Source organism: Octodon degus, unplaced genomic scaffold (assembly GCF_000260255.1).
Source record: "Octodon degus isolate 3935 unplaced genomic scaffold, OctDeg1.0 scaffold00052, whole genome shotgun sequence".
Lineage (NCBI taxonomy): Eukaryota > Metazoa > Chordata > Mammalia > Rodentia > Octodontidae > Octodon > Octodon degus.
In genome coordinates, this window is record NW_004524628.1 from 4,049,865 (window position 1) to 4,075,065 (window position 25,201).

At 50.1% G+C, this 25,201-nt stretch overlaps 1 protein-coding gene across 7 annotated transcripts in view; it reads right to left on the minus strand.

Moving 5' to 3' along the window:
* Positions 1 to 3,134: 3,134 nt before the first annotated feature.
* Kansl3 (KAT8 regulatory NSL complex subunit 3) overlaps positions 3,135 to 25,201 on the minus strand; it is a 41,743-nt gene continuing 19,676 nt past the window's right edge. For 5 of the 7 annotated variants that reach the window (XM_023717402.1, XM_023717404.1, XM_023717407.1 and 2 more), the window contains 17 exons: positions 22,747 to 22,878; positions 22,236 to 22,352; positions 21,926 to 22,027; positions 21,749 to 21,820; positions 20,153 to 20,227; positions 19,864 to 20,021; positions 17,035 to 17,098; positions 16,494 to 16,694; positions 16,190 to 16,346; positions 14,661 to 14,735; positions 13,335 to 13,502; positions 12,814 to 12,898; positions 12,315 to 12,436; positions 11,096 to 11,205; positions 10,522 to 10,744; positions 10,072 to 10,205; positions 3,135 to 5,247 (listed from right to left, as the gene is read on the minus strand). In XM_023717402.1, the coding sequence (XP_023573170.1) occupies positions 5,227 to 5,247; positions 10,072 to 10,205; positions 10,522 to 10,744; positions 11,096 to 11,205; positions 12,315 to 12,436; positions 12,814 to 12,898; positions 13,335 to 13,502; positions 14,661 to 14,735; positions 16,190 to 16,346; positions 16,494 to 16,694; positions 17,035 to 17,098; positions 19,864 to 20,021; positions 20,153 to 20,227; positions 21,749 to 21,820; positions 21,926 to 22,027; positions 22,236 to 22,352; positions 22,747 to 22,878 (2,016 nt within the window). In that variant the 3' untranslated portion in view covers positions 3,135 to 5,226. The remainder of the gene's footprint in view (positions 5,248 to 10,071; positions 10,206 to 10,521; positions 10,745 to 11,095; positions 11,206 to 12,314; positions 12,437 to 12,813; positions 12,899 to 13,334; positions 13,503 to 14,660; positions 14,736 to 16,189; positions 16,347 to 16,493; positions 16,695 to 17,034; positions 17,099 to 19,863; positions 20,022 to 20,152; positions 20,228 to 21,748; positions 21,821 to 21,925; positions 22,028 to 22,235; positions 22,353 to 22,746; positions 22,879 to 25,201) is intronic. The other 2 variants (XM_023717403.1, XM_004633165.2) reach the window with 2 other exon arrangements.

Genomic DNA, 25,201 nt, shown 5'->3' on the forward strand with positions numbered 1-25,201 from the left:
TGCCAGGGCAGGGTCACTCATTCAAATCCACTCTGAGAACACCAAGAACCAAGGGAATCTCAACGTGAATGAGGAGAGACAGTGAACAGGTGCCAACACAAGGACCCAATTAAGAACTGTCTGACAGGATCTTCAAGCAGCACCATAAAAGGCACTTCAAAGAGTCATCATGAACACATTGGGAACAAGTGAAAAAGAAATTCTCAGCAGAGGAATAGCAGACAGAACAAAAACAACTTTTAGCATTGAAAAGTGGAGTCAATCCAATGGATAAGTTCAACAGCAAACTACAGGGGACACAGGAAAGAACTGTTGACCTTGCAGGACAGAAGTCACACAATACAAGCAGAGAGCAGCACAGCAGATGGATCACATCTAAAGACCATATCTGAAGTTTCAACAGTGGGGCAACTGAAGGACAGAAAGTGAGGGTAGGCTGAAAAGAAAGTGCTCAGCATTCTCTAAACCTGCCAGGAAGGTAAAAGGCACAGACTTAAAAAGCTGAGTGAAGAGCTGAGTCAGGAGGGGGAATGTGGAAACCAGCGCACTGTGGAAAGCCAGGTGTATGAGGTCACTTTAGGGCTGGGGAATTAAGACTGGCAGAGAAAGAAAAAGCACATACAAAATGCAGCCTTTCTACAGGACAATTACTTCCAATGTAACGACACAGGTAGGTTGAAGGAAGAGAATGGAAAAAATATATAAACACTAATCAAGGGCCAGCAAGATAGCACAGCAGACCAAGTACCTGCTTAGGCAAGAGCAGGGACCAGGCTTCCATCCCCAGCACCACAGGCTGAGCTGGCCCTGCTCCGGTTGCACTGAGCCAGCCAATCACCAGGCGTGATTCGGCAAAAAACAGAATGAACTCCAGATGTACACAACTTGGACAGACACCAAGGGAATCACACGGGTGGAAAAAACCTCAAAAGGTCACACTGCACAAATCTATTTATACGCTGTTCTATTTAGAGATGCAGCAGAGCTGGGTGCTTGCTACACGTTTGGAATGGCAGCTAGGCATGGGAGGGACCAACAAGGGCAGTGCAAGGGAGAGAGCCTGTGACTTAGAGGTAGCCACAGGGATACAATGACACCTACTGTACCCAAGTCAGTTTCTGATTTTGATGCTGCATTAGCCTTAGGGTTTGTGTCTGGATGTCCCCCAAAGCCTCAGGTATCCATGGGCAGGGGTCACAATGGATGGTGTGAATGCTGCACCTGCCCTGGGGTAGGCAGCCTGCATACAATGTAAGGGAGAGAAAGCAGTTGGCCACAAGCCTCTGGGGCTTTTGCTGTCTCCTGCTGCTAGTAACTACTGCCTCTCTGCTCTTTGCTGCCCTGCCTTGAAGCAAGTGGACTATGGGCTGAAACCTTTACAAACCGTGAGCTAAATAAACCTTCCCTTCTTTGGCTGAAGAATATTTTCTCTCAGCAATGAAAAAAGTAACAAAGACAACTGAGCCATGAGCAGCAGGCAGGGACAGGTAGGGGTGTGGTGAGGGGATGCAGGGCCTCTTCACGCTTACGTTGCATCACATGTGTCTAATTAGCCCAGCAGCCTCTTCCCTTCTTAGAAAGGAACGACGTGAGCTCCTCCTTGGACAGGGCAGGAAGGCTAGGCAGCCTGCAGTAGTTTAGGTCAATCAGGGGTCTTCAGAATTGGAACAGACACCAGCCACCCACCCTCAACTCTAGCTGTGCGTCTTGACAACACAGGGCCCTTCAGCACAGTCAGCAGAGGCCACAAGGCGCATGGCAGGCAGGAGGTGCCAACCTGCAGAGCACCCAAGAGCACGCTCCTGTTCCAGCCATGCAGACAGTGAGTGAGCTTCTGCTGCTTGTAACCATCAATCCTGACTAAAATGTAGGCATGCTCAGGAAAGAAGAGGAGAGCGCTACAAAGGCTAGTGCATGAGTTACCACAGCCCTGTTCCTGCCCTCCTGAAGAAAAGGACAGCTGTCATTTACACACCCTCCGCCTCAGCTTCTTCCTCTGACTCCTAGAACTGGTGAGACTTGGGGAACACAGAACAGGAAGTAGTGTGCCAAGTACTAAGGGGGTTCCCTCTGCAGCCTCTACTGACAAGTGCAGGGACCGGGAATGTAAAGACATTTCTCATTGAACAACTGGCCTGGTTAAAGCTGTTTCGGACTTGAGGGCCAGATTCAGGCTAACAATGCAGCAGAGGCAGTCACTTCACCTAGTGCTGCCATCCTGGCTAAGCCCACTGTGCAGTACGGTAGACTTCTGTTCTGTTATACATTACAGTACTGTGTGGAAGAGTTAAGCAAAGGAAACCCAAGTCATCAAGCTGGAGTTCCCTTGGACTTTGTCTGACTACTATAATACATATCTATATAGTTCATTTTTTTTTTCCTTTTTAATTTTATTTGTGTGTGTGTGTGTGTGTGTGTGTGTGTGTGTGTGTGTGTGTGTGGCCAGCTCAGCCCACCAGGGGGCAGGGCTGGCTGGCATGTGGTGCTGGGGGATTGAACCGCGGTCCCTGTGCTTTGCCAAGCCTGTTCTAAGTAGGTGCTTTAGACCACTGCGCCATCTCACCAGCCCCTATAGTTCCTCATTTAACGACAAGTTCACTGAATGATCTAGTTTTGGGAAAAGGATAAGGAATGCCTGTACCTGACAACTAACCTTTAAGCTGGGATTCACTCACTTCCAAGTCTTCACTTACTAAGGCAGGGCAGAGCTATGGAACATGCAAACAGACACTGGGTTCCTAGGGCCAAAGACAAACGATGCCACCTCCCAACTCAAGTGCCGCCAGGAGTCCACCGCCACCCCACTGCAGCCATTGCTTAGGCTGGGAGAGGGTCATGGAGAAGCGTCACACAGAGCCAGGGAGACGCCACCTCCTGGGCACATCAGCACCAGTGGGCTCCATCACAGGCCTCAGCACGCAGCAGGGCGGCATAGCCACCAGATGCCTAGGTTCCAGTGCTCCTCTGTTGCTGCCTGCCGTGATCTCTCCACGCTCGCTTCCTCACAGGAAGAAAGGTACTGTACCCACCTCACAGCACCCGACCTTGGTGAGACCATCACTGGTATCACACCGTGCCCACTCACTGGGGAACCCAGAGCAAACACTGAAGACAAATGAAAATAAACGGAAAGGTCTGTTTTGGTGTTTTTAATTATTTTTGCTAAGTAGACACAGAGGCTGAGCTCCAGCCAGGACTGTTCTGGTGGTGGGACCACTTGCAGGCAGGTCTTTGTTCCTCGGTAATCTCTTCCAAAGCCAATGACACCTACAGGGCAGCAACACACACCTGCTGTCCAACAATTTAAAGCCTTTGTGACCCTTCTACATTTCCCACCAAGAGCATCACCTCCTGAGGCCGTGGCCTCCGAACCTGCTGCGAGACAATGGAGACACCGTAGGATGCGTGGCTTGAGAGGGCCCAGGGGAGGCCGATGCTAGACTTCCGTCACTGGCGGCCTCCATGTGGTAGGCAGCGTTCTCAGAGCCCTCTCTGCAGTGTGCAGACCATCAAGGTGTGCGGTGAGCGCCTTGGCAGTCACCCTCAGGGAATGGGGGATGGAGCACAAAGACAGAGCAACACGTGGGGCGGCGCTCTGGCCCCATCTGTGAGGGGCGGCGTCAGTGCTGCCTGGGCTGTGCTGCAGTCACGAGGGGCGCTCAGGGCCCTCTCCACAGAGCCCAAATCTTACTCCTCTCTGTTCTCTTGTTATCTTCTGATCTGACCTGTAAACTGTCAACACTGACCCCTGGGTGCTTTCCACATTTCATATCTTCCTTAAATTTATTAGATGCCTTCTGAATTTCAGAAGGCAATAACTTAACAGCTAATGCAAAAATAATAGCCTAATTCTATGTGAATCTAAGCAGGAGGCAAGGGAGAGGGCCTGGGGTCTAGGAAGCTGTTCCACTCACCACCTATGCCCTCAACCTGCCCGTCTGCGACTACAAGCTGTGTTGCTCCCTTCTGGCCATCACCCAGCACGCAGGTGAGGCTTGAAGACACGCTGGCCTGGCCTGGCCTGGATGGGTCAGGACCTGGACTGAACCATCGCACTCAAGGCCCCTTCCCTGAGCCCTATTTATCACCTGGACTGGAACAGCCTAAGTATGGGAGGGAAGGAAGCCTGCACTGAGCCCAGGTGCAGGTCCAAATCCCATAGTACATTGCACACAAGCCCTGTGACAAGGTCAGGAGGGTCCCAGCACTCCAGCCCCTTTCGTTAGGACCACAGCCCTCAGGGCTCAGGCTGGCACCAGGAATGCCACCCAGAATAACCACCATAAACCTCCACGCTTCTAGGGAAGGAAGCTGTGTAACAGAAACACCGAAGCATGTTCTTCACTGCCTGAGGCCCAAGCTGGACCAGTGTATCACCCCTGCTGTTGGCCCTGCTCTACCCTTTCACCACAGATGGGGGTTGGGCTTCCCCCAGCTTGGCAAGTTCTGCTCCTCACTTCTAGCTAAGCACCAAGTCCTCGGGTGCCAGACACGCAGCCCCAAGGTCAAACAGTCTGTGCCAAGGACTGCTTCATTTCTCCTCTTCTGCCCCTCTGGACCCACAGGTTCTCTGGGCGTGGGAATTGCCCACAGCATGATGAAAACAGGAAGGGGCCAGCACTCATGTGCAGGGAGCAATGTTCCCCACATCCTAGTGTGCCCAAGGGGTGGAAAGATGACACAACCAGTTTTCACCTCCATCTGGGAGTTCCTAGCAGGCTTCTCTTTATATGGTGTGGTTTCTAAAGATGTTTCCTTGGCTTCTTGGTGAAGCAAGAGAGGTGTTCACAATAGCCTTCTGACCTTGCCAACCGGCCAGGCTGATCCCGATCCTCTGCAGCCCCGACGGTGTGGCCTCTTCTCCAGCCAGGTACAAGGATGATTGCAGAAAGGAGGCTCCTTTGTTAGACGCAGTGAGCAGGTCAAGCACACCAGCATGAGGAAGAAGTGCCTCTGGTCCATGAGGGCCTCACCTGTGCCGAGGCCGGGCATATGGGACCCAGAGTCAATACTGGAGGGCGCCGCTTCCCTTGCAGGTACCGTGTCACCCGGCCACATGGTTGCTTAAGACCCAGAGGTCTGACCCTGAAAACAGCTGACAGAGAGGCAAAGTGACTGCCATGAGAGGTCTCCAGATGCTTGGACAGCTCAGCAGGTGCACATGTGCCCAGAGCCACTGTGAGGCCACTACCATCAACCTGGTAAGGAGGACACATGACAGCATCTTCAGGGCGCAGGAGGCAGGCGCTGTGGCAGGAGAGCAATGAGCAAAGGTCAGAGCTTTGCAGGCTTCACACCCGACCCCCTGACCCTGTTACCCCATCCCGAGTATTCCAAAGAACAGGCTGGACAAGGAAACAGCCAGATACACAAGGGTATGTGCTTTGGCAGTCATGTGATTTTGAGGACACAGATTCTGCAATCAAGAGGCACCCCTCACTTCAGGACACACAGTGCCCAGCCCTATGAGCCTCCTTTTCCTCACCAATGGGACACAGGTACCTACTTCCCAGGATGGTTGTGAGGATTGAGTCAGGCCACAGAAAGCACCTAGGATATTCTATGTGCTCAGCCACAACGGTCAGCTCTCACAAATGATAGGAAGGGAGACAGGAAAGAGACCAGTAAGTCACAAAGAGTGACAGAATTAAAGGGAAGATTTCCATAACTGTTCTGACATCATTTCTTAAGTCACTCTGCAGATGTGTGGGAAACAGCATAAAGAGCTGAGCCTTGGGACAAGGCGTGGGGCTTAAGGACACAGCCCTTGCCCAGCACACACAAGGCTCTGATTCAATCCACAGCACTGCAAAAACTAGTAGTCAAAAACAGTGTCAGGTTCTGAAGCGCTCCACTTTAGGAAGAAGGAAATAAGTAGACAAGGGCACTGAGTCTCCTACCACCTTTCTGGACTTCATACCTGGGAGATTCAGAGGACACAGCAGAGGGAGGGAGGATGGAGAGATGGGAAGGGATGAGACGGCAGATGCTCAAAAGCTCCAGGGACCCACCCTGGCAGCTCCCATGGAGCCAGTTAAATACGTCTGAGCCTGCAAGAGCCCATGCGCTCAGGGGCTGTGGCAAGGATCAGGGAGGCCACTGTCCCGGGCTACAGCTCAGCAAGGCCAAGAGTGGCCAGGAGGACAGTGGAGCGCGGGTGACCATGAGCAAGCAAGGACTCCTTCATCTGAGGGCTCAGATGCCAGGCATAGCGTTCCTCCTCTTCCTCAGCAGCCTGTGCACTGTAGGCACAACGTGTCTGTTTCTATTATGGAAACAGTTATTATTAATCAGTGCCAGACACCAGTTTTCAGTGACCTTTCGGAAGTCTAAGTGGGGTTTACTATTGTCCTTCTTTTCTCCTTGGTACTGGGGGTCAGACTCAAGGCATTCTACCATGGGGCCACATCCTCAGTCCTTTTATTTCAAGGTTTCACTAAGCTGCCCACTGTGGTCTCCACTTTGGTTCCCCCCCGCCATAATTTTATTGAGAAACAAATAGCAATGAGACAGTTTCAAACCAAATTGGTAGGACAGATTCAATAATTAACACATTGCATATATTCTTCCTAAAAAAGGCAGAAGGATTTTTTTTTGCTCCGAATGCCTTCAGGGCAGGTTTGGCTGGCTTCAACTGCTCTGTTGAAGCAGCCACTTAAAGAACTGAGCTAAGGGGCAGGCCCCCTGGTCTCCAATTTGTGATCCTCCTGCTTCAGCCTCTTAAGTAGCTGGGATTGCAGGCATGTGCCACTAGACCTAGCTTACAGTCCTTTTTAAGTAGATTTTATGAAGAAATGGTATAGTAGGTAACCCCAGAGTAAAAAAGTATTCTTAAAACTTAAATGCAACACCATTATCGTACACGCAAAGATTGCCAACTCCTTAATATCAAGTGAGAATACAAATTTCCAACTGTCTCACACATGCCAAAAATGGGTGGGTTTTTTGTGTGTGCTGGAAACTGAACTGAGGACTTTACTTCTGAGCTATATTCCCAGTCCCCAAAATGGGTGGTTTTTCAATCTTCAAATATTTGTGTTTCCAAAGTGCTGAGGCGCTGCTAACCCCACCAACCACAAAAGTCACCGAGTTAAGCCACTGAACTTGATTAGAAAACCGTAGCCCAGAGAGGTAAGGCAAGTTGCCCGAGATCACAAAGCTAGTTGGGAAAGGATGGCTGCCCCGCCCCCACTTGGCTCCTGTCCTCAGCATCACTGTGTGCAGTGTGAACACTGCAGCAACTACTGAAACCCTGACTGAGTAACACCTTGCCTATAGGAAAAGGCCCACCACTACACCCTCCTAACAATCATACCCTTTACCACATGCAAACTAACCTGATGTTGCCACCATCAGACAAAAGCAAAAACTTGATCTTTGTCCTGGGCCTTGATTTAGCCCCTGAAGATAAGGCTCTACTCTTTTCCTGGCACTGCCCAGCTCCCCAGGCCTGCCACGCTGCAGAAGATCACCTGCCACTGAGGAAGCAACACAGGCGGGGACCTGCACTCTAGCTGTGCATCAATGTGACATCCTCAAAGGCCACAATGGCCTAAAACAGCCCCGAATGGCCTTGGATACCACTTCCACCAAACTACTACGACATCACTGGAAGTTGTTTTTTTTTTTTTTGGTGGAACCAGGGACTGAACTTGGGCGCTTGCGTTTGTCACGGAAGCGCTTATTCTACTGAGCCATCTCCCTTACCAAACTACTAAGGAAAGTAGCATTTGTATATAACTGTAATGCATTACAATATGAGAAAAAATAAGACACTGCCCTATTACGGAAACACACAATATTATTTCATTTTATTATTATTATTTTTAATATTTACATCTCCAGAGATTTTTTTTAATTAATTAATTAATTTTGTGGGGGGGGGCAGCTCAGCCCACCAGGGGGCGGGGCTGGCTGGCACGTGGTGCTGGGGATTGAACCGCGGTTCCTGTGCTTTTGCTTAGCTTAGCTTGTTCTAAGTAGGTGCTTTAGACCACTGAGCCATCTCACCAGCCCACTATTTCATTTTAGCATACAAAAACTTTAAATGTACACTTAATGGAAGACTCAGAAATAGAAACTACTACATACCAGATAAAGAATACGTCAAATAGATGGGCCTGGTACACACCTATAATCCCAGCACTGAGGAGTCTGAGGCAAGAGGATTGCCATGAGTTCCAGGTCAGCCTGGGCCACACAGTGAATTCAAGGCCAGCCTGAACTATACAGAGATTCTGTCTTAAAACTGGAAAAAAAAAAAAAAAAAAAAAAAAAAGCGGGGTGGGGGGTGGTTGGCAGCAAGATAGCTCAGTGGACTACAGCGCCTGCTTAGGCAAGTTTAGGCAAGTGCAGGAAGCGTGGTCCAACCCTTGGCACCACATGCTACATACACCAGTCCCGTCCCCAAGGTGGGCTAAACAGGCCAGAGTCTGGCTGTGGTGAAACACGCCTGTAATCCCAGCACTGGAGAGTGAAAACAGGAGAATCACAATGAGTCCGAGCTGAATAGTGAGATCCTATAACAACCAAATACATTAAAAAACAAACAAAAATCTCAAACAAGCAGGTGAATATGGCAAGCAATTCATAAAAGAAAATATATCAGAAGTAGTCAAGGAAAAATGCGTATTATAGAAAACAGGTATTCTCATGCCTGTGACTAGAAGTGAAGATTACAAACCATGTAAAGGGCAGCCAGCCAGCGGCTGGGCACAGGTGAAAGCCTGTACCCTCCACTTACTCTCTATCTAGCTTCCAGAAGGTCTCTAGAATCCCAAGTAAAGTTGTACACTGTGCCAAAGCACAGAACAACCCAACCGCCATTATCACCAGGGGGGGGGAGACATACCTTCATAAATCTATGCAGTGGAACACTAGCCAGGCTCTAAGAGGGGAGCCATGGCTCCATGTCACCCATATAGAAGCATGTCCCAAACATGACTTACAAGCAAAGGCTAGCTACAAAATTATTCATATACCATGAATCCTTCCTGCCTCCTCAAAATTATGTACTGTGTATAAGAAGAAAAATCTTTTTTTTGTGGGGGGCAAGAAAAATCTTCAAGTATGGTTGCTTCACAGCAACCATTATGGTGGGTACCTTCTCTAGGAATAGCATGATGGGAAGTTTTCATTTTAAATTAATTCTGCAGTGACTGAATAATTTAAAGCAAGCAAAATTGCTTTTGCAGTTGAAAAAATGAGTAAAAATGCTTCCAGCCCCCTGCAAAAATATACTACGGTGAGCCCAATGAGTATCAGGCATCAATCTCAACACAGCATTTTCCCTAAAAGCAGATGAGACAAAGGGCTGTGGGGTGGCTTAGCACTGTCACCTGCCAGTCGTACCCAGGTAGGGGTGTAGAAGGAAGGAAGAGCACCCTCCCACACACGGCGGTCCCAGCTGAAGAGCATATTGTAGAGGAAAGCACACTCCACTCTACTGGGCTGGAACTTTTTTTTGTGGAACCGGGGATTGAACTCAGGCCCTTGTGCTTGCCAGGCAAGCACTTATTCTACTGAGCCATCTCCCTGGCCCCTGGAACTTTTTAAAGATTACAAACATTTTATTGAAAAGGGTACACTGGACCCAGGGTAGAGGCACGGGCCTGCAATTCCAACACCTGAGAGCCTGAGGCAGGAGGTTCAGGAAGGAAATACTAGCCTCTAGTGAGACCCTAGCTACAAAATACAAAATCAAGCCAACATCAACAAAAATCACAGGAACCTGGTTGGGTAAGAAGTGATGGTGACTTACTGGGACGGGCCATGCCCTAAGAGGACAGCAACCAACACAAAGATGTGAAAAGGCATTAGGCAGAGAGAATGGGCTGAGCAGCATTCCGATAGCTCCCAATGATGGGCCGGGTAGGCGGAGGAGGAAGCGGGTAAGCAGCCTGGTGCTGCCACTACCGTGCACTCGGGCATTTACTATCTAAGCAGCCTCAAACTGCCCCTGACTTGCTCCAGCGGCAAAGCCAAGCGGACCTGCAATGCCTGCTGACAGCAGCAGTGCAGGCCAGCTCCTCCAGTCGGCTGCTGGCTGCCCAAGCTTCCCTGGGCACTCACCTGCGAGCTGGAGGCCAGCGCCTGGGACGCAGGCTCCTCAGGCCCGGCCGGCCCTGAACCCATGGGGCTCAGCGTGGTGATTCTGCTTGGCTGGCCACGGAGCGTCAGAGTTATGGTGGTAGGGACCTTCAGGCCTGAGGGGCAGAAAGAGAAAAGGGGAAAGAGGGAGAGGGAAACAGGGGTTTTGGTCATGGCTTCCCTGTTACTCCTGAGAGAATGCTCCCCACAAGACACACCCCTCAGCGTCCTCCCAGCGGGGCACTGCACTCTCAGTCAGCAACCCCAAGGGGCAACAGGACATGGCCTGTACAGCCTTGGCCTCCCTAGGGCTGAGTCCACGTGGCTGAACCTGCGGGTGCTCCGAGGACAAATGGAGTTGGGCTTAGACCTTGCCCACACAAAATGGGAGCTCCCCAGCGGAAAATAGCCCCATTTTCTCACCAGACTCACCTGAAGTTTGGTTAGAGATCTGAGCCAGGCCAGGAAGGCTGCTTGCCAACTTAGCAAGGCCCCCGTTGGTCAGAAGCTGGTGGATGGCCGTGGGCTTCCCACCAGGGGCAGTGCCCAGGGAGGACAGAGTGGTGGCCACTGGAATGGTGCGGACAAGGGTGCTGGTGCCTGTGGTGATGGCACCCAGGCTCTGCATGGGGGTGGACAGCTTCACACTGGTGGCCTGTGGGACACACAAGCCCAAGCAGTCAGAAGGTGACATCCAGCAGCAGGGTTCGAGCATGGAGTGCCCACAGCACACCGCTGAAGGCTGACATACACGTAGTACCCACCACAGGCCAGGTTTTCTGCCAGGCTCTTGGCATATATCATCTTTAGTCCTCATAAGCTGGAGGGAGCTACTATGACGATCTCATTTTACAAAAAAGGGAACAAGACCAAGAAACTTGCCCTCAGTCACACAGTAAGCAACGGGCCTTCCCCACCGGCAGCTCCTAGATGGTTGCCCTTGACCTGCTGACTCCAGGCCCGCCACCCTGCCAAAGCCAGCTGGGCTGTGGAAGCAGGAGCCCACCTGTGCAGCCAGGCCCGAAGAGGGGTTTGTCGGGAGACTGGAGCTCTTGCTGCCAATATCCTGCAGGCTGAAGCTGAGGCCTTGCAGGAGGCTGCTGGCTGAAGTGGCCCCTAGGAGAGGATAAAATGAGCATCAGCAAACTGGGCACAGGTCCCCAAGGGAGCCACATGGTCCAGCCACACTGCCTGACTCCTGGGCGTCCTTGGACACTCTGCTTCAGGAGGGTCACCACCAGCACGACATGGTGCGCAGACGCAACCTTGAATTTGTGCTGTGTATCTCAGCCTGCTCTGAACCTGGTAGTTCCCACCAGGTGGTCCCACATTCAGGACAGCACTGGGAAAAGAGCTTTTTTAGTTACTCAGTACAGGGTCTTGTTATACAGTTTGGACTTGCGAACCTCCTGTCTCAGCCTCCCAAGCACTGGGATTACAGGTGTGCACCACCATGCCCAGTTTCAGTGGCTGGCTCTGCACACAGGGCCAGGTACGGCACACGGTACTGGGGATCAAACCTGGGACCTTGCACTTACCAGGCAGGTGCTTACACTGCCGAGCTATCGCCCAGCCCAGGAAGGGCTTTTTAAGGCCCACAGCTTCCAGACACCTGACTTACACTTCACCTGCATGCAGTCCCACGGCCGTGGCACCAAAAGGAGATTCTCTTGAAGGAGGGGGAGGTCTACAGTGCCAGCCTGTGGGATCAGCTGACTGCCTCTCTGTGCAGGTGGGGTTAGAGAAAATGAAGGACAGGACAGGCGGGGAAGCAGTTCATTTTGCTAATAACTAGTACAGCACTTTTTGCAGCTGTATTCAGTCATATGTGTTTAAAACCCCAAATATAACACAAAGCATCTATCACTGACAAGCTATTTCTCATCCTTAGTCCTATCTCCTTAACCCTGTCCCCATGCAGGGGATGGAAGCAGGACCTGGTACCTGCTGGGCAAGTGCTCAACACCAAGTGACATTACCAACCCTGTTCCCAGTCGTTATAGGAGAGGATAAAACCTCCGAAGATAGCAACATGTGCTCACTGCAGACATCCAGGTTAAGGAGTTCTCTCCACCCACACTGACTCTGGCTTCCAGTAAGTGTCTGTTACCATTGACCACCCACATTGTGATGACTGCGCTGTACCCTTCTGGGCCAGCTCGAGGCTTGTCCAGGACCCCCTGCCAGCAGGATGACGTGCTGGGGGATACTGGGTGACAGTATACCTGGGAGGGAGCTTCCAGGAGATGTGGCCACCAGGCGGCTCTGGAGCGCATGCAGGGCATTGGGTGAGGTGCCACTGGAGACCCCGGGGCTGGCCGTGGCTCCGCCTTCAGAAACATTTGACCTGGAGAGAGACAGGAGCTGAGTGGTCCAGGTCCAGTGTGCAGCAGGCTCTGGACACAGCGAGGGCTAGTGCGGGCCAGCAAGGCCCTTAATCCTAGAAACAGTCCAGAGCCTGAGACTTCCTGATCCATTCCTGAAGCTGGTTACTGGTCCTAAGTAGGCCTGGAGAACCTAGTCCTTCCAACAAGATGTTACAATCTCCACCTAACAGTGAACAAATGCTCAGTAGACCCAAATCAAAGACAGAAAGTCCCAACTAGAGAGCAGTCATGTTCCCATGACTGAAGAATCTGGAATCCATCATATTCCTGAAGCACAAAAGAGCCAGACGGGGCTGAAGGGAAAGCACGGACTGGAGAGCCCTAGTGGATAACTCACTTGGCGGTAGTGAGCAGCCCAGTGAGCTCCTTGGTCCCTGCGGACGCCTGTCCCAGCGTCACAGTAATGGGCTTTCCTCCTGCAGCTGCAAAACAGAGACGCAAGGTCAGGGTCAGTTCTGCTCGGCCCTACCCTTCCATAGTCCACAACCTAGAGGAGCACAAGACACCGTATTACAGACAGGGCCTAGTGGCAGAAAGAACAGCCAGGTCAACACGGGGGCCGTTGGGGTCACTCCCCCTTCCATTTCTGAAGCTCCTGTTCCCTATAGATCGCTGCCCCTCCAAGCTCCAAGGCTTGCCTCAGAGGGCAGCGCTCTGTGCCTCCAGCGCCAGACCGCTTCTCACAGCCACGAGGTTCACCTTTCAAGCAATTTTTTATTTTCCATAATTAAGTTTATTGGTACAATTTAGATGTGCATGGTGATCACAATCACCCCAGGGAATTGAGACCTGTACCTGGTATCTCTCAGTTCCTCTTTTTTTTTTTTTTTTTTTCCTCAGTTCCTCTTTGAGGCTTACCTTCTGGAGCCCCTCCAGCCACATCCCCTTGTGAGATGAGAGACACTTTGATCTTGGGCCGCTTGGAGGCCTTGCTGCCAGGAAGGGGGCTAGAGGGGTGGTGCCGCTTCAGCTGGACCCTGAGCTCCTCCTTCTCTGTCTCCTCTGCCGGCTCTGAGGAAATGGGAACTAAGACAGGGAGTGCGTGTCAGCTCCTGCACAGCCAGGACAATGTTGCTGAGGGGGCGCATGGGCACGTTGCCCCATATTCACACCATGCTGCAAGCCCCAGCTCAGGCCCTGCCTGGTGACCCCTCCTCGCTTTTCTTGGGCGATGGTACCACTCCATCTGTCACCTGACCTTGAAGCACATGGAAGGGACCTTGCATGTGCTGGTGGAACGAGGACAGAGGATGCACTGACCCTGGCCACAGAGGCAGCATCAGACCAGAGGTTCCCCAAGCCCTGCTTTCTGGTTGTAGCCCTCCCTACGTCTTCCCACAACTGGTGGCAGCGAATACTGCACAAAGCATTCAGCAGAGCAAGCCACCCAGTGTCACACGGCAACTTTCTACAGGATTCTCAGGAATCTCTTGCCCTAAGAGCCCAAGGCTGAGTGCCTGCTTGGTCAACAGAGGCAATGAGCACAGGCACCAGGACTTCATGGTGGCTCTCCTAACAGCATAGCCCATGTCACCAACTAGTCCCTAGGTCATCTGTGCCAGTGCTGGTCGACCTCGGGCTCCTCCCTGCACTGACTCCCACAGACACATTGTGCACATAGCTGGCCTGTGGACTCGAGCTGCTCTTCGGGTCCCTGCAGTGGTTCCCTCCTCTAGATCGGAAGCCTCCCAGCCCATCAGTACAGGCATGCAGGGTTGAGAGGCGGGAGGGGCAGGGGGTCCTGGCCTGGGCCCATGAGGAGGGTGTCACCAGCTGAGAGACAACTCTGGGACAGGTGTGCTGGCCGCAACCAGAGGAAGAAGACAGGCAGAGAAATAGGAGTGACAGGTGTCATACACAGAAGCAGCTATATGCTTGCAGCTGCCGAAATAGAAACAGATGAGAGGGAGAGACAGACAGGGAGACTCAGACTCAGGCACTGGGCACACAAAGGAGAAGCACAGCTGAGAGCCACAGCAAGTGAGAGAAAAAGCAAACTATGAGGAGCCAGCAAAAAGAATGGAGAAAGAGCAGAGGCCACCGACCACGTAAGCAAAGGTGAGTGGAAGAACCAGGAGACAGAGGTGCCAGAGAGCAGCTACAGGAGGACACGGAACACGTGGCAGACAGGCAGGGAGAAGAGCAGAAAGCAGAGGGCAAGCAGGAGAGCAAGAGCATACTCACCGACGAGACAGGAGGTGCCGGGAGGAAGAGCTTTCCTCACCAGCATGTTTTGTTTCAGAAAAGCAGCAAACTGTGCTGGAATGAATCAGAAAGAATTACAGAATCACAGCCAGCCAAGGAAGGAGGAAGGAGAGAGTGAGAAAAAAAGACGGACATGGCCAGCTCCTTCTGAGGTCTCACACTGCCATGAGCAAGTAGCTCCACACAACCTCCATAGACTGAGGACAACACGCACAGGCCTCCTGGGCCACGAGAGTCAGCGAACCAGGGCACTGAAGGCCACGGTGGGGTTTTCTGCGTGAGCTGCTGGTCCCTACCTGTCCATCAGCTCTGCTAAGGCCAGCCTGCCACCGCTGCTGCTGCCCCCGGGAGCCTCTAAGCCCTGTGTTGAACCCAACTCAGCCATCAGTCTTCTAGAACTCCTCAGGTTCTGGACCGTCACACTTCCCAGAGGACTGCAAGCAGCTCATCTGTCCTCATCACATGTCTCAAGGGACACCTGCAACTAGGCTGTGGCCACCACTCAGGAACAGCCAGCTCCCAGAGCATCCTCACAGACCTGCGGGGCTTTGACTCTGCCCTCAACCACACGTACACCTCTGCTCCTATTTTGAGCAATAAGAGGCCTGGGCTCTACTAACAGCCACACAGGGGAAGCAAGGTTAGCTTACTCTGCCCGAGGCATCCTCTGTTTAACAGCCAGCTTTGGCCGTTGCCTCTTCTCAGTAGCTATTCCCAAGAACATCAAATGCACCTGCTCTTGATACCGCGTCAAACACCAGTGCTGAAGAGGCAGCAACTTGGATCCTGGTGTGTGTGGGGACTGCTGTTGCTGCTGCTTTCTCTGATTCCCGGGCTGTCCTATTTCTACAGTTCCTCGTGGAGCACTTGAACTCTCCACACTAATTTCAACTATGCAAATGTTTCCCCAGCATCATCTAAAACCTATGTGCAGAGAACCCTGGCCAACTTCCACCAGGATCCCACCAAAGGAAGCTTAACTTTCAGGGCAAAATAAAGAACATAAGACCAAGAGAGTTCCCCCAGAATCTGGTGAATAGAGTGTCATCCTGCAGGTATGATCTGGAGAGAGCCCTGCCTACAGGGGAGGTTGGTGGAGCTTGGAGCACATAAAGACGCAGCTTCCCACTGAATGTTATGGAAGAGCGTAGGGCTGGGGAGATAGCTCAGTAGAATAAGTGGTTGCCTGGCAAGCACAAGGGCCTGAGTTCAATCCCCGGTTCCACCAAAAAAAAAAAAAAAAAAAAGGAAGAGCGTAGGCTGGCATACACACGGCCATCTCATAAACCCAACTCTCACTGCACAAGGAAAGCTGTAACTAGGGACCAGAAAACCCCACTGAGGCATAGTCCTTGGGATTCATTTCAACCAAATTTTGCCTGGACAAGGATGTGGGGAAGGTTGCCCCTCACACCCCCTGGAGAAAGCTGCAGATCAGATGTTTCCTAGTGCTGCACGACGACTTCAGAAGCAGATGCCCTGGGGGTTGCCAGGCCAAGAGCCTGTACCTTGGGCTTGTTTGTGGGTCAGCACAGCTTCTGTCCGCTGCATGTGCCTCTTCAGCAGCTGAGAGCTCCCAATCTGACTGGACTTCTGGGCGGAGGTCACTGCGGTCACTTTAGTCTTGGGACTGGAGGTGGGGCTGCTGGACACGCTGGAGAGATCCTGAACAGAGGGAGAAGCCAAGAGGTGAGCCAGCGTCCTTTGGGCCACCATCGTTAGGGTGTCCCCCAGAGCTCCCTTGCAGGCACTTCCAGGGAGCCACAGATGTGGTCCTCACTCCCTGGCCCGCCCCCTCCCAGCCAGCGCTACCTCTGAGCCTGAGGGCGAGGCAGGCAGCTTGGCAGCCGGGGAAGCAGGCCGACTGCCCCGCTCAGGGCCCTCGAAGGCCAGGTCTCTGCGGGACATTTCGCGGGGCTTCTTCTTCTTCTCGGCATCCTGGTCCCGAGGCTCTGAGCCCACATGGCCCTCAGTGCGAGTAAGAACCCCAGTCAGGAAGTCCACGATTTCGTCCTAGTGTCAGAAGGAGCCAAAACTGTTGAGGCCACCTCAGGAGAACAGGGAGCACCCAGAAGCTCAGTGACTCCACCTCGGCTCTGGCCTCCAGCAGGCGCCATGAAGGGTGCAGTAGAGGGGATGGGAGTGCACCCCGCCTCACCAGCCTCCCACCTTCTCAGCTCATGACTCTCTGCTCCCGTTCTCCCCCTTTCCCCCTGCTTTGTGTATACCTCAGGCCGACCCGAGGCCCAGTGGATCCCCTGCGCACTCGGAGCCAGAGGCTGCGGCCAACAAAACTAAGCCTCAAATGGAGAGAAAGGAGAGTCTAGCTGAGACAGACGCAAGGCAACAGTACCTGAATACATCTGTCCACCATGCTCTGAGTTAAACCTTCCGATTTCTTTTTTGCTTTGCTTATTCTAAGAGGAAAAAAGAGAAAATGTTTTAATATTTCAACACAGCAGCCAATGGCCTCCTGTGGAAGAATGGATTCGTCATCCTCATTGCTTTCTAGGCCTGGGGATAAAAGCGACATTAGCTAAAGGCAGGTGATGCAATCTTTCTGAGCCTATTTTTATGTCTGCCAAAACAGGAATCCTAATACCTTATTCAGGCAGTTGTAGGGATTAAACAAAGCAGCCTGTACAGCTGGGTGTGCTGGCACATGCCTACAATCCCAGCACTTAGGAGGCTGAGGCAGGACACTGGCTCCAGTTCAAGGCCAGACTGGCCTATACAGTGAGTTCAAGACAAACTAGAAACACAAAAAAACAGCCTATATAAAGAACCAAGCACAGTTCCTGGGACTGTGGACTCTGAAAGTCCCAAACTCCTGGCTTAACAGGTAAAGTCCACGTGGACTGCTAGGCCCTCACCCTAGTTGCCCAAGCAGGGCCCCCATCCACTTCAAGGTTATTGGATTAGAAGAAATAGAGGCTTACTGGCTAGTTTTACAAGGCTGTGAAAGGAGGCCTAGAAGACAGCTCAGCGGCATAAGCACCTGCCTGGCAAGCACAAGGTCCTGTGTTCAATCCTCAGTACCACCAAAAAAAAAAAAAAAAAAAAAAGAGAGAGATGAAAAAATGCCTATACAGCTATATTCCCCCCACCAAAAGCTAGCTTTTAAACTCTGGCTTCTAACTAGGGGACTGACAAAGAAAAACCAGGTCTCCATGTTATAGGATGGGCAATAACACCCCCTAGTTGACTGCCTATTAAGTGCCTGATCCTGTATACAGTACTCGGTAAAGCTGGACATGGTGACACATGGCTGTAATCCCTGACCTTGGGAGCTAGAGACAGGAGGATCACTGAGCCAGCTGGGACTACACAGTGAGCTCAAGGTCAGCCTGTACCACAAAGTGAGACCCTATCTCCAAAAACAAAACCTGGTATTACTCACATCAGCACACAGTTGCCTGTATTAAGTAATGTACCCAACCTTCTAGGCAAAGAGGTAGAGACTGAGGTCTCCCAATTCTCAGCCAAGGCTGTAGTACTATGAGAAGATCTCCAACCAGTTTTGTAATGTGGTAGCCTTGCTATCAACTCCCCTCCTCCTCTCCTTTCATATCAAAGAATGTCTGAAATACTAGGAAAAACATGTTTACATGAAAATACAGCAATGAGATTCAAAGACTAAACATCAAATTAAACAAAAAGCTGAAGAATCACCAAAGCCAGGAGGACTTCGCAAAATCTACAGAGCAAACTGGAAAGACAGGAGCAGGGACTTAACTTTAAGCTCGCTAGTTAAATATACAGCAAAAACTAATCTGTAAGATTGAGTGCATAGGAACATAAGACCAAATCAAAGTCACTCTTGTTTTCAGCATGCCATGAAAATCTAACTCCAGGCCCACGTGCCTGGCACTGTGAGCAAGCTGAGCGGCGTCTCAATGAGCAAGGCCGTCTTGCTACAGCCCTGCCCCTGCACTTATACTCTGAAAGATACCCAAGGAGCTTCACACAAGTAACAGCTATGCTCACATTCATCCTAAGGAATAAAAATTTTAAATTGCCAGCCCAAGTGAAAGTAGACAAAAGGTGTATTTACAAAGACTCAAAGTATCTTTCCCCCATAAGACAGCTACTAATTACACAGAAAAGCAGTAATTTCACAGCGGAGAACCTGGCAGCAGCGCCCTTAACCATGTGGTCAGGGCTCAGGGCTGCTACTCATGGTGCTAGGACAGCTCAGTGGCAGGCATTCCTGAGAGGAGGCAGCAGGCAGCACACACTGAGGCCCTCCTGTCAAAAAGGCACATCATGATGCAATCAGAATAAATGTCAGTAACTGAAACTAAAAGATAACCTATAAAGCAACTGAGTAGCAGTCTTTAAAATAATGTCACAGTCGTGGAAGACAGACTGTGGAACTGTAAAGGAGATGGGTGAAGGAGGGACAAGTGTGATCCCGGATTGGATCAGGGTCAGAAAAGGGTATCGGGGCAATAATGGATGACGTCTTAGTCTGCAGCTGTGATAAGGCCGTCATGGCAGTGCTATTCTCCTGTTTTGGGAATTATATTTATTATACAACATGTCAACACTCGAGAAATCTAGGTGAAAGGTACAGGTGACTCTCTGACCTAATTTTACCACCTTTTATAAATCTGAAGTTAAACTTTCTACAAAGTATTAATCCTTTTTTTTTTGGGGGGGGGGCGGGAATCTGAGACAGGGTTTCACAGTGCAGTTCAGGCTAGCCTTGAGCTCACTTTGTAGCCCATGCTGGTCTTGAACTCAAGTTCTCCTGCTTTAGCCTCCTGAATGCTGGAATTACAGGTGACAGGTGTCCACCACCATGCCCAGCTCAATGCTACTTTTTAAAAATAAATCATTTACTTATTTATCTATTTAGTAGAGAGTCTCGCTATGCAGCTCAGACTCATAGTGATCCTCCTGTCTCAGCCTTCCCAACACTGGGATTTCAGGCATGCACACTACGCTTAGTTTTAGTGGCTGGCAAGGTGTTCCCAGGATTCCGGGGCTGGCACAGCATGCAGTATCAGGGATGGAACCCAAATCCTTGTGCTTGCCTAAGCAGGTGCTTAGATCGCTCATCTATCTCCCTAGCCCCCCAATGCTCTTTCTTAACAGCACCACGTTGGTATTTAACATTGCCCCCCCAGCACTCTTCTAACTCTGCCAGGCGCTCTGCACAGTCCTGAGGACTGCCTACCTGAGGTTATCGTCAGCTCCTCCCACCACCACCAAGCTGTTCTCCGCCCGTATCTTTTCCCTGAAGTCCTCCATGGCTTCAGGGTGACACTGCAGAGAGTTCTGACCAATGACAAATAGGACTGGAGTCTTCATGTCCAAGAGGGGATCATCCACATCCTGCAATAGGGACAGGTTTTAGATTCAGTCTGCTCACCCTCTCAGAACACTGACCCCAGCCAGGCAGGGCACAGTCCCACCCCGTGTTCCCTTCATTCCTATCCCAGCGTACAGCTTCACCTCATTCTTACCCCTCGAGGGCCATCCACAGTAAGGAGAGGAAACCCAAGACAGACAACAGCCGTGACATATTCCATCACTGACACCTGTGAATAACGAACAGCACCATCCGTCTGAAGGGCAACTGACTTCACTGCATCTCAGCCTGCCCAGATCCAGATGTGGTCCAACCCCAGCAGCCAGTCCCACTTCCCCTGCCCTTGTGCTATTCCAGAGGAGTCAGCCATCGAGGCAGTGGAAGATCATGAAACACAAGGTGCCCTGTCTTGTAAGCAGCCCCTAGCAGCCTTTCAGTTGGGGCCCTGAAAGGACTGCCAGATGGCTGAAGGCTTAACACTTCACCCAGTCCAGTCACTCCCTTGAATACAGGGGTCCTGCTGTTTCTCCTGGTACTAAGACAAACAAAGAGAACACATGCACTGCTGGGCTGGGAATGCAGCTCAGTGGTAGAAGAGAGATCCTTGGTTTAAGCCCAGCACACATAAAACAAAAAAGAGAATACAAATGTTGTCATTTTCCTTTAAGTGGAGAAAATTTTGCTCTGCTGGGCTTCAGAATAGCTCCCAGCCACCCCAGATTGCTCAGAGCAGTCAGTGCTGGGTTCTGCTGTCCCTGGGCCTGCAGGCGATATAATCAAGACGCCTTCCTACTATAGGGGGTCATACTTGGTAGAAGAATGAGGCTTTGGACATGTCAGGGATACATTAACTGGCAGACGTAAGAAGCTAAGATAATAATGAACAAGTCCCGGGCCAGGAAGATGGCTCAATAGAATAAGCGCTTGCCTGGTGAGCACAAGGGCCTGAGTTCAATCCCTGGTTCTGCCAAAAATAAAAATAAAAAATAAAATAAAAAAATAATAATGAACAAGTCCCTGTTGAAACTGTACTTTCGATTTGATTTGAAACTGTCTCATTGCTATATGTTTATCAATAAAACTTTGAAAAGAAAAAAAAAAATAATGAACAAGTCCCTTTGGTCTTACAAAGACAACAAATGTAAACATAACATTAAATTCCAGCACTATTAATTTCAAGCTTTCTTCAAAATAACCTGTGGGGTAAAAAGGAAGCACATCTGTAATCCTAGCACTTGCAAGGCTGAGGCAGAAAGATCACAAGTTCAAAACCAGCCTGGGCTAATGAGCTGAACTGAGCCAAACCTGGGGGAGAAAGAGACCAGGCAAGGTTAAGACAAGCCTGACTAGGAGCTGATGACGGGCAGAGCTGGGGGAGAGGCCCAAGAGTTTACTTTCCCTGCTGTTGTTTCTGCTTACAATTTTCTATAAGAAAGTAAAAAAACTAAAGCTTTTAAGAGTATGATACACAGTCTGTTAACTACTGTTATCTTTAGTCATGAAATTTTGTTTTACTTTAAAAAACAAAAAAGTAAAAAAAAAAAAAAAGAATAAAATGAATATTCTAAAAATATTAAAAAAAAAAAAAAAAAAAAAAAAAAAGTAAAGCTTATCTTCCACAGTTTCAAATACAACAGTAAAGGGCTCCCAGGCAGCAGTGAGCAGTAATGGTAGCACTGTACCCCGAGACAATTTCCAATTTCTTAAGTGACAGTAGAAATTTCCTCCAAATGAGAAGGAAGTTACTTACATGACAGGCCACCAAAGCTCCGGTGTTCCAGCCAATCAAAATAACAGGTTTATGTGGAAAATGGCTGTGAATCTTTTTGGGAAAAGAAAGAACACTGTTAACACAAGAGGCCCAGACAAGGGCAAACCAGCCCCAGAATGCCAAGTGCCCCATACGGCACCAAGCAGGGCACCTCACCTCCAGCACTTTGCTCCTCACTGCCCCAATCATGTGCTCCAGACACTGCAGAACACCCACCCCGCTGCCACTGTTCAGCAGGTGGGTGGCCACAGGGATGACCTAGAGGAGACAAGGACACCCAGCCAGCAGAGGTGAGCTCTGTATCGTCAGTTCTGCCTGACCCACTCAGCCCTCCAACCCTGAGTAAGCACCACTCAAACACAAACAAGCAGGGTTAGGGGGCTGCTCCAGGTCCAAGTTCACCCGTCTGACTCCTGAAGTTTCTTCTCTGTCCTCCCAACCCACGTTTCCGGAGGCCCACACATACCTTGCCTAAGCAGGAGAGCTGAGACTGCCAAAAGCGGTGGCGGCGTGAGGTGGGAAACATGGAGCTGGAGGGGCCCGAAGAGGCGATGAGAATCAGAGGTGAGCCTGGGAGCTTGCTCTGAGGGGAGAAGGCCACCCGAGAGCTAGTGAGGGAGAAGCATCTAGCATCTCTCAGGGTTTGACTGTTATGTATGCAAAGCTCTACAAAAACCAAGTTACTACCAAGCACAGTGGCACATGCCTGCAATCCCAGTGACTTGGAGCCTGAGGCAGTATGGGCAGCACAGCAAGACTCTGCCTCAAAGTTTTAAAAAGTAGAGGGGCTGAGGATGTAGCTCCACGCTCCCTGGGTTCAAACCACTGTACCATTAAACAAAAACAAAAACAAACTAACAAGAACAAGTTATTAATAAAAGAAGGTACACAAGCCATGTAGCACCCTCTTGCCAGGGTAACAAGACCCGAGTGTAACCATTTTGTGTGTCACTCTTAAGCCCCTTCACCCAACTTACTGGCTTATTATGAGAAAGGACACCGACAGCAGGGTCCCACGGCCTCTTCAGCAGAAGAGACAAGGCCTCCGCTCCAGCAGCCCCAGTCTTTGTGTTAGACGACACGAGCATGCGGTCAATCAAGGTCGGGATCTAGAGAGGGAAGAGGAGGAGCACAGGTGCATCTGGCCCAGGCTGCCGCGGGCAGCAGGAGGTCAGGATCCACCAGGCCCCCCATGGCTTCCCTGGGAGCAGAGGGGTAATCTGGCGATGGGTGGTGGGGGCTTAACCTTATCCCTTCCTTTATCCACACAATTCCACTTCCATTAACCTTCCCTAAGAAAATATACCAAAAATTCACTCCAGAGATAGAAGTTATGCACACATTCACTGGTAGTAATAAAAATTTGGAAATATTCTAAATGTACATATAAGGAACTGGTTACATAAATTATCCATCCTATTGGGTATCTTCAAATATTCATAAAATTTCACATAACATATAGAAATAATTCTAGCTGGCATGGTGGTGCATGCCTATAATCCCAGAACTCAGGAGGCTGAGGCAGGAGGATCATCCTGAGTTTGTGGCTGCCTTCAGCTACACAGCCAGTTCAAGCCAGCATGGACTACACAGTGAGAGGCTCTAAAAAAAACAAAAACCGAAACAAAGTAATTTCAGTGAATGGTAAGGTAGAACTGAGAAATCTTATTGGTGCTCAGGAAAAAGGCTAGAAGATAATACGTTAAATGTTATATATAATGAACTCTCTACAGGGTTTTTTTTCTATAGATTTCTCAATGAACATTAGCTGACTATATAATTTTTAAAATTCTGCATTTTGTTCTAGAGTGTAGCCTTCAAACTATGGCATATTCATGTACCAAATATATATATAATATATGTATATATATATATATATATATATATCTCCTACTGTACTGTGAATATTTATACCATATTCTATTTTTCACCATCCCTCAAAATGTGACCTCAGAAATGTGTACAGGTTTCAGACATGCTGAGGCTTACACAAGAGGAAACGCCTGTGTACCTTCTATACCACCCACAAAAGGCCAAGGTGATCTTTGGGAAAGAAGGATTTTATATGTTAGAGATGGGTTTTTAAAAAGCAAACAAGGTTTTGAGAGATTAAAGAACAAAAAGTGCTATGGTTTGAAGCACACTGTAGAACTTCAAAGGTAGCAGCCGATAATTTGCTTCTAATTTACAAAGACGAGAGGCTGGGGATGTAGCTCAGTGGTAGTGTTTGCCTGACATGCGCAAGGCCATCGGCTCAAGCTCTAGCACCACAAGAGAGGGAGAGAGAAGAGGAGGAAGGGAGAGAAATGGGAGAGGAGGAGAGGAGGAAGGAAGGAAGAGAGGAGAGGAAAGAGGGAGGGAGGGGGAAGGAGGGAGGGAGGGGGAGAGAGAGAGAGAGGGAGGGAGGGAGTAAAAGAAAATTTTCCATGTGAGAAATTAGGGAATTAAAACCATGAGACTGTCTCAGTTAATTCAGGATAAGAATATTATTGTAACAGCTGTTGTCACAAGGCACCAGAGGAATTGCATTTGTAGAGAGAAGACACACACACACACACACACACACACACACACACACACACACAGAGGTCAGCATGGGAGAAACAAGCCCCCACAACTGAACAACCATCCAAGAGAGAAGGGGAGGTTACCAGGCAATTCTCATCTGAAGACAACGCGTGTGAAAGCCTCTTTAGAAGAGGCAAGATGTCACCAGCAGATGAGTAAGGCAAGCAAGGGATGACAGTGTCTGGGGCTTATTCCAGGCACAGGCAGACTGAAGTTGAAGATTTGAGCAAGGAAGCAGGAAGTAAAGTTGGTAACAAAGGCTACAGCCAAATTGCAAAGGATCTCTACCCCAACCTGGCCATGCTCTGTAGCTCCCTCTCTGCTGTGAGTCATTCAACACTTTTTTTTTTTTGCGGAACTGGGGATTGAACTCAGGCCCTTGCGCTTGCCATACTGAGCTATTTCCCTGGCCCCTTCATTCCACACGTTTAAGTCAATGAAACTGAGCAGAGTTGACTTAAAAACCTTTATCGGGTGGCCAAGTATACACAGGAAACTGAAAGGTCTTGAAACTCACTTTCTGTCAACACAGATTAATCAATAACTGACTTTTCCGCCCAGTGCTGGGAAGAGCAAGTTCCCCAAGCTTTCCAGCGCTACATTCACTCTCAACACGCAATTCCAAGGCTGCGTGACTGCAATCTCTACTCTGCTTCTAATGGAGCTTATGCTAAAAGTGCCTAGGCGAACTGCATGATCCAATCTGGCCGAATCTAACACCCAGCAGGTACTTTAAAGGCCAAATAGGGCTGGTGAGATGGCTCGGTGGTCTAGAGCACCTACTTAGAACAAGCTCAGCTAAAGCACAGGGACCGCGGTTCAATCCCCCAGCACCACATGCCAGCCAGCCCCGCCCCCTGGTGG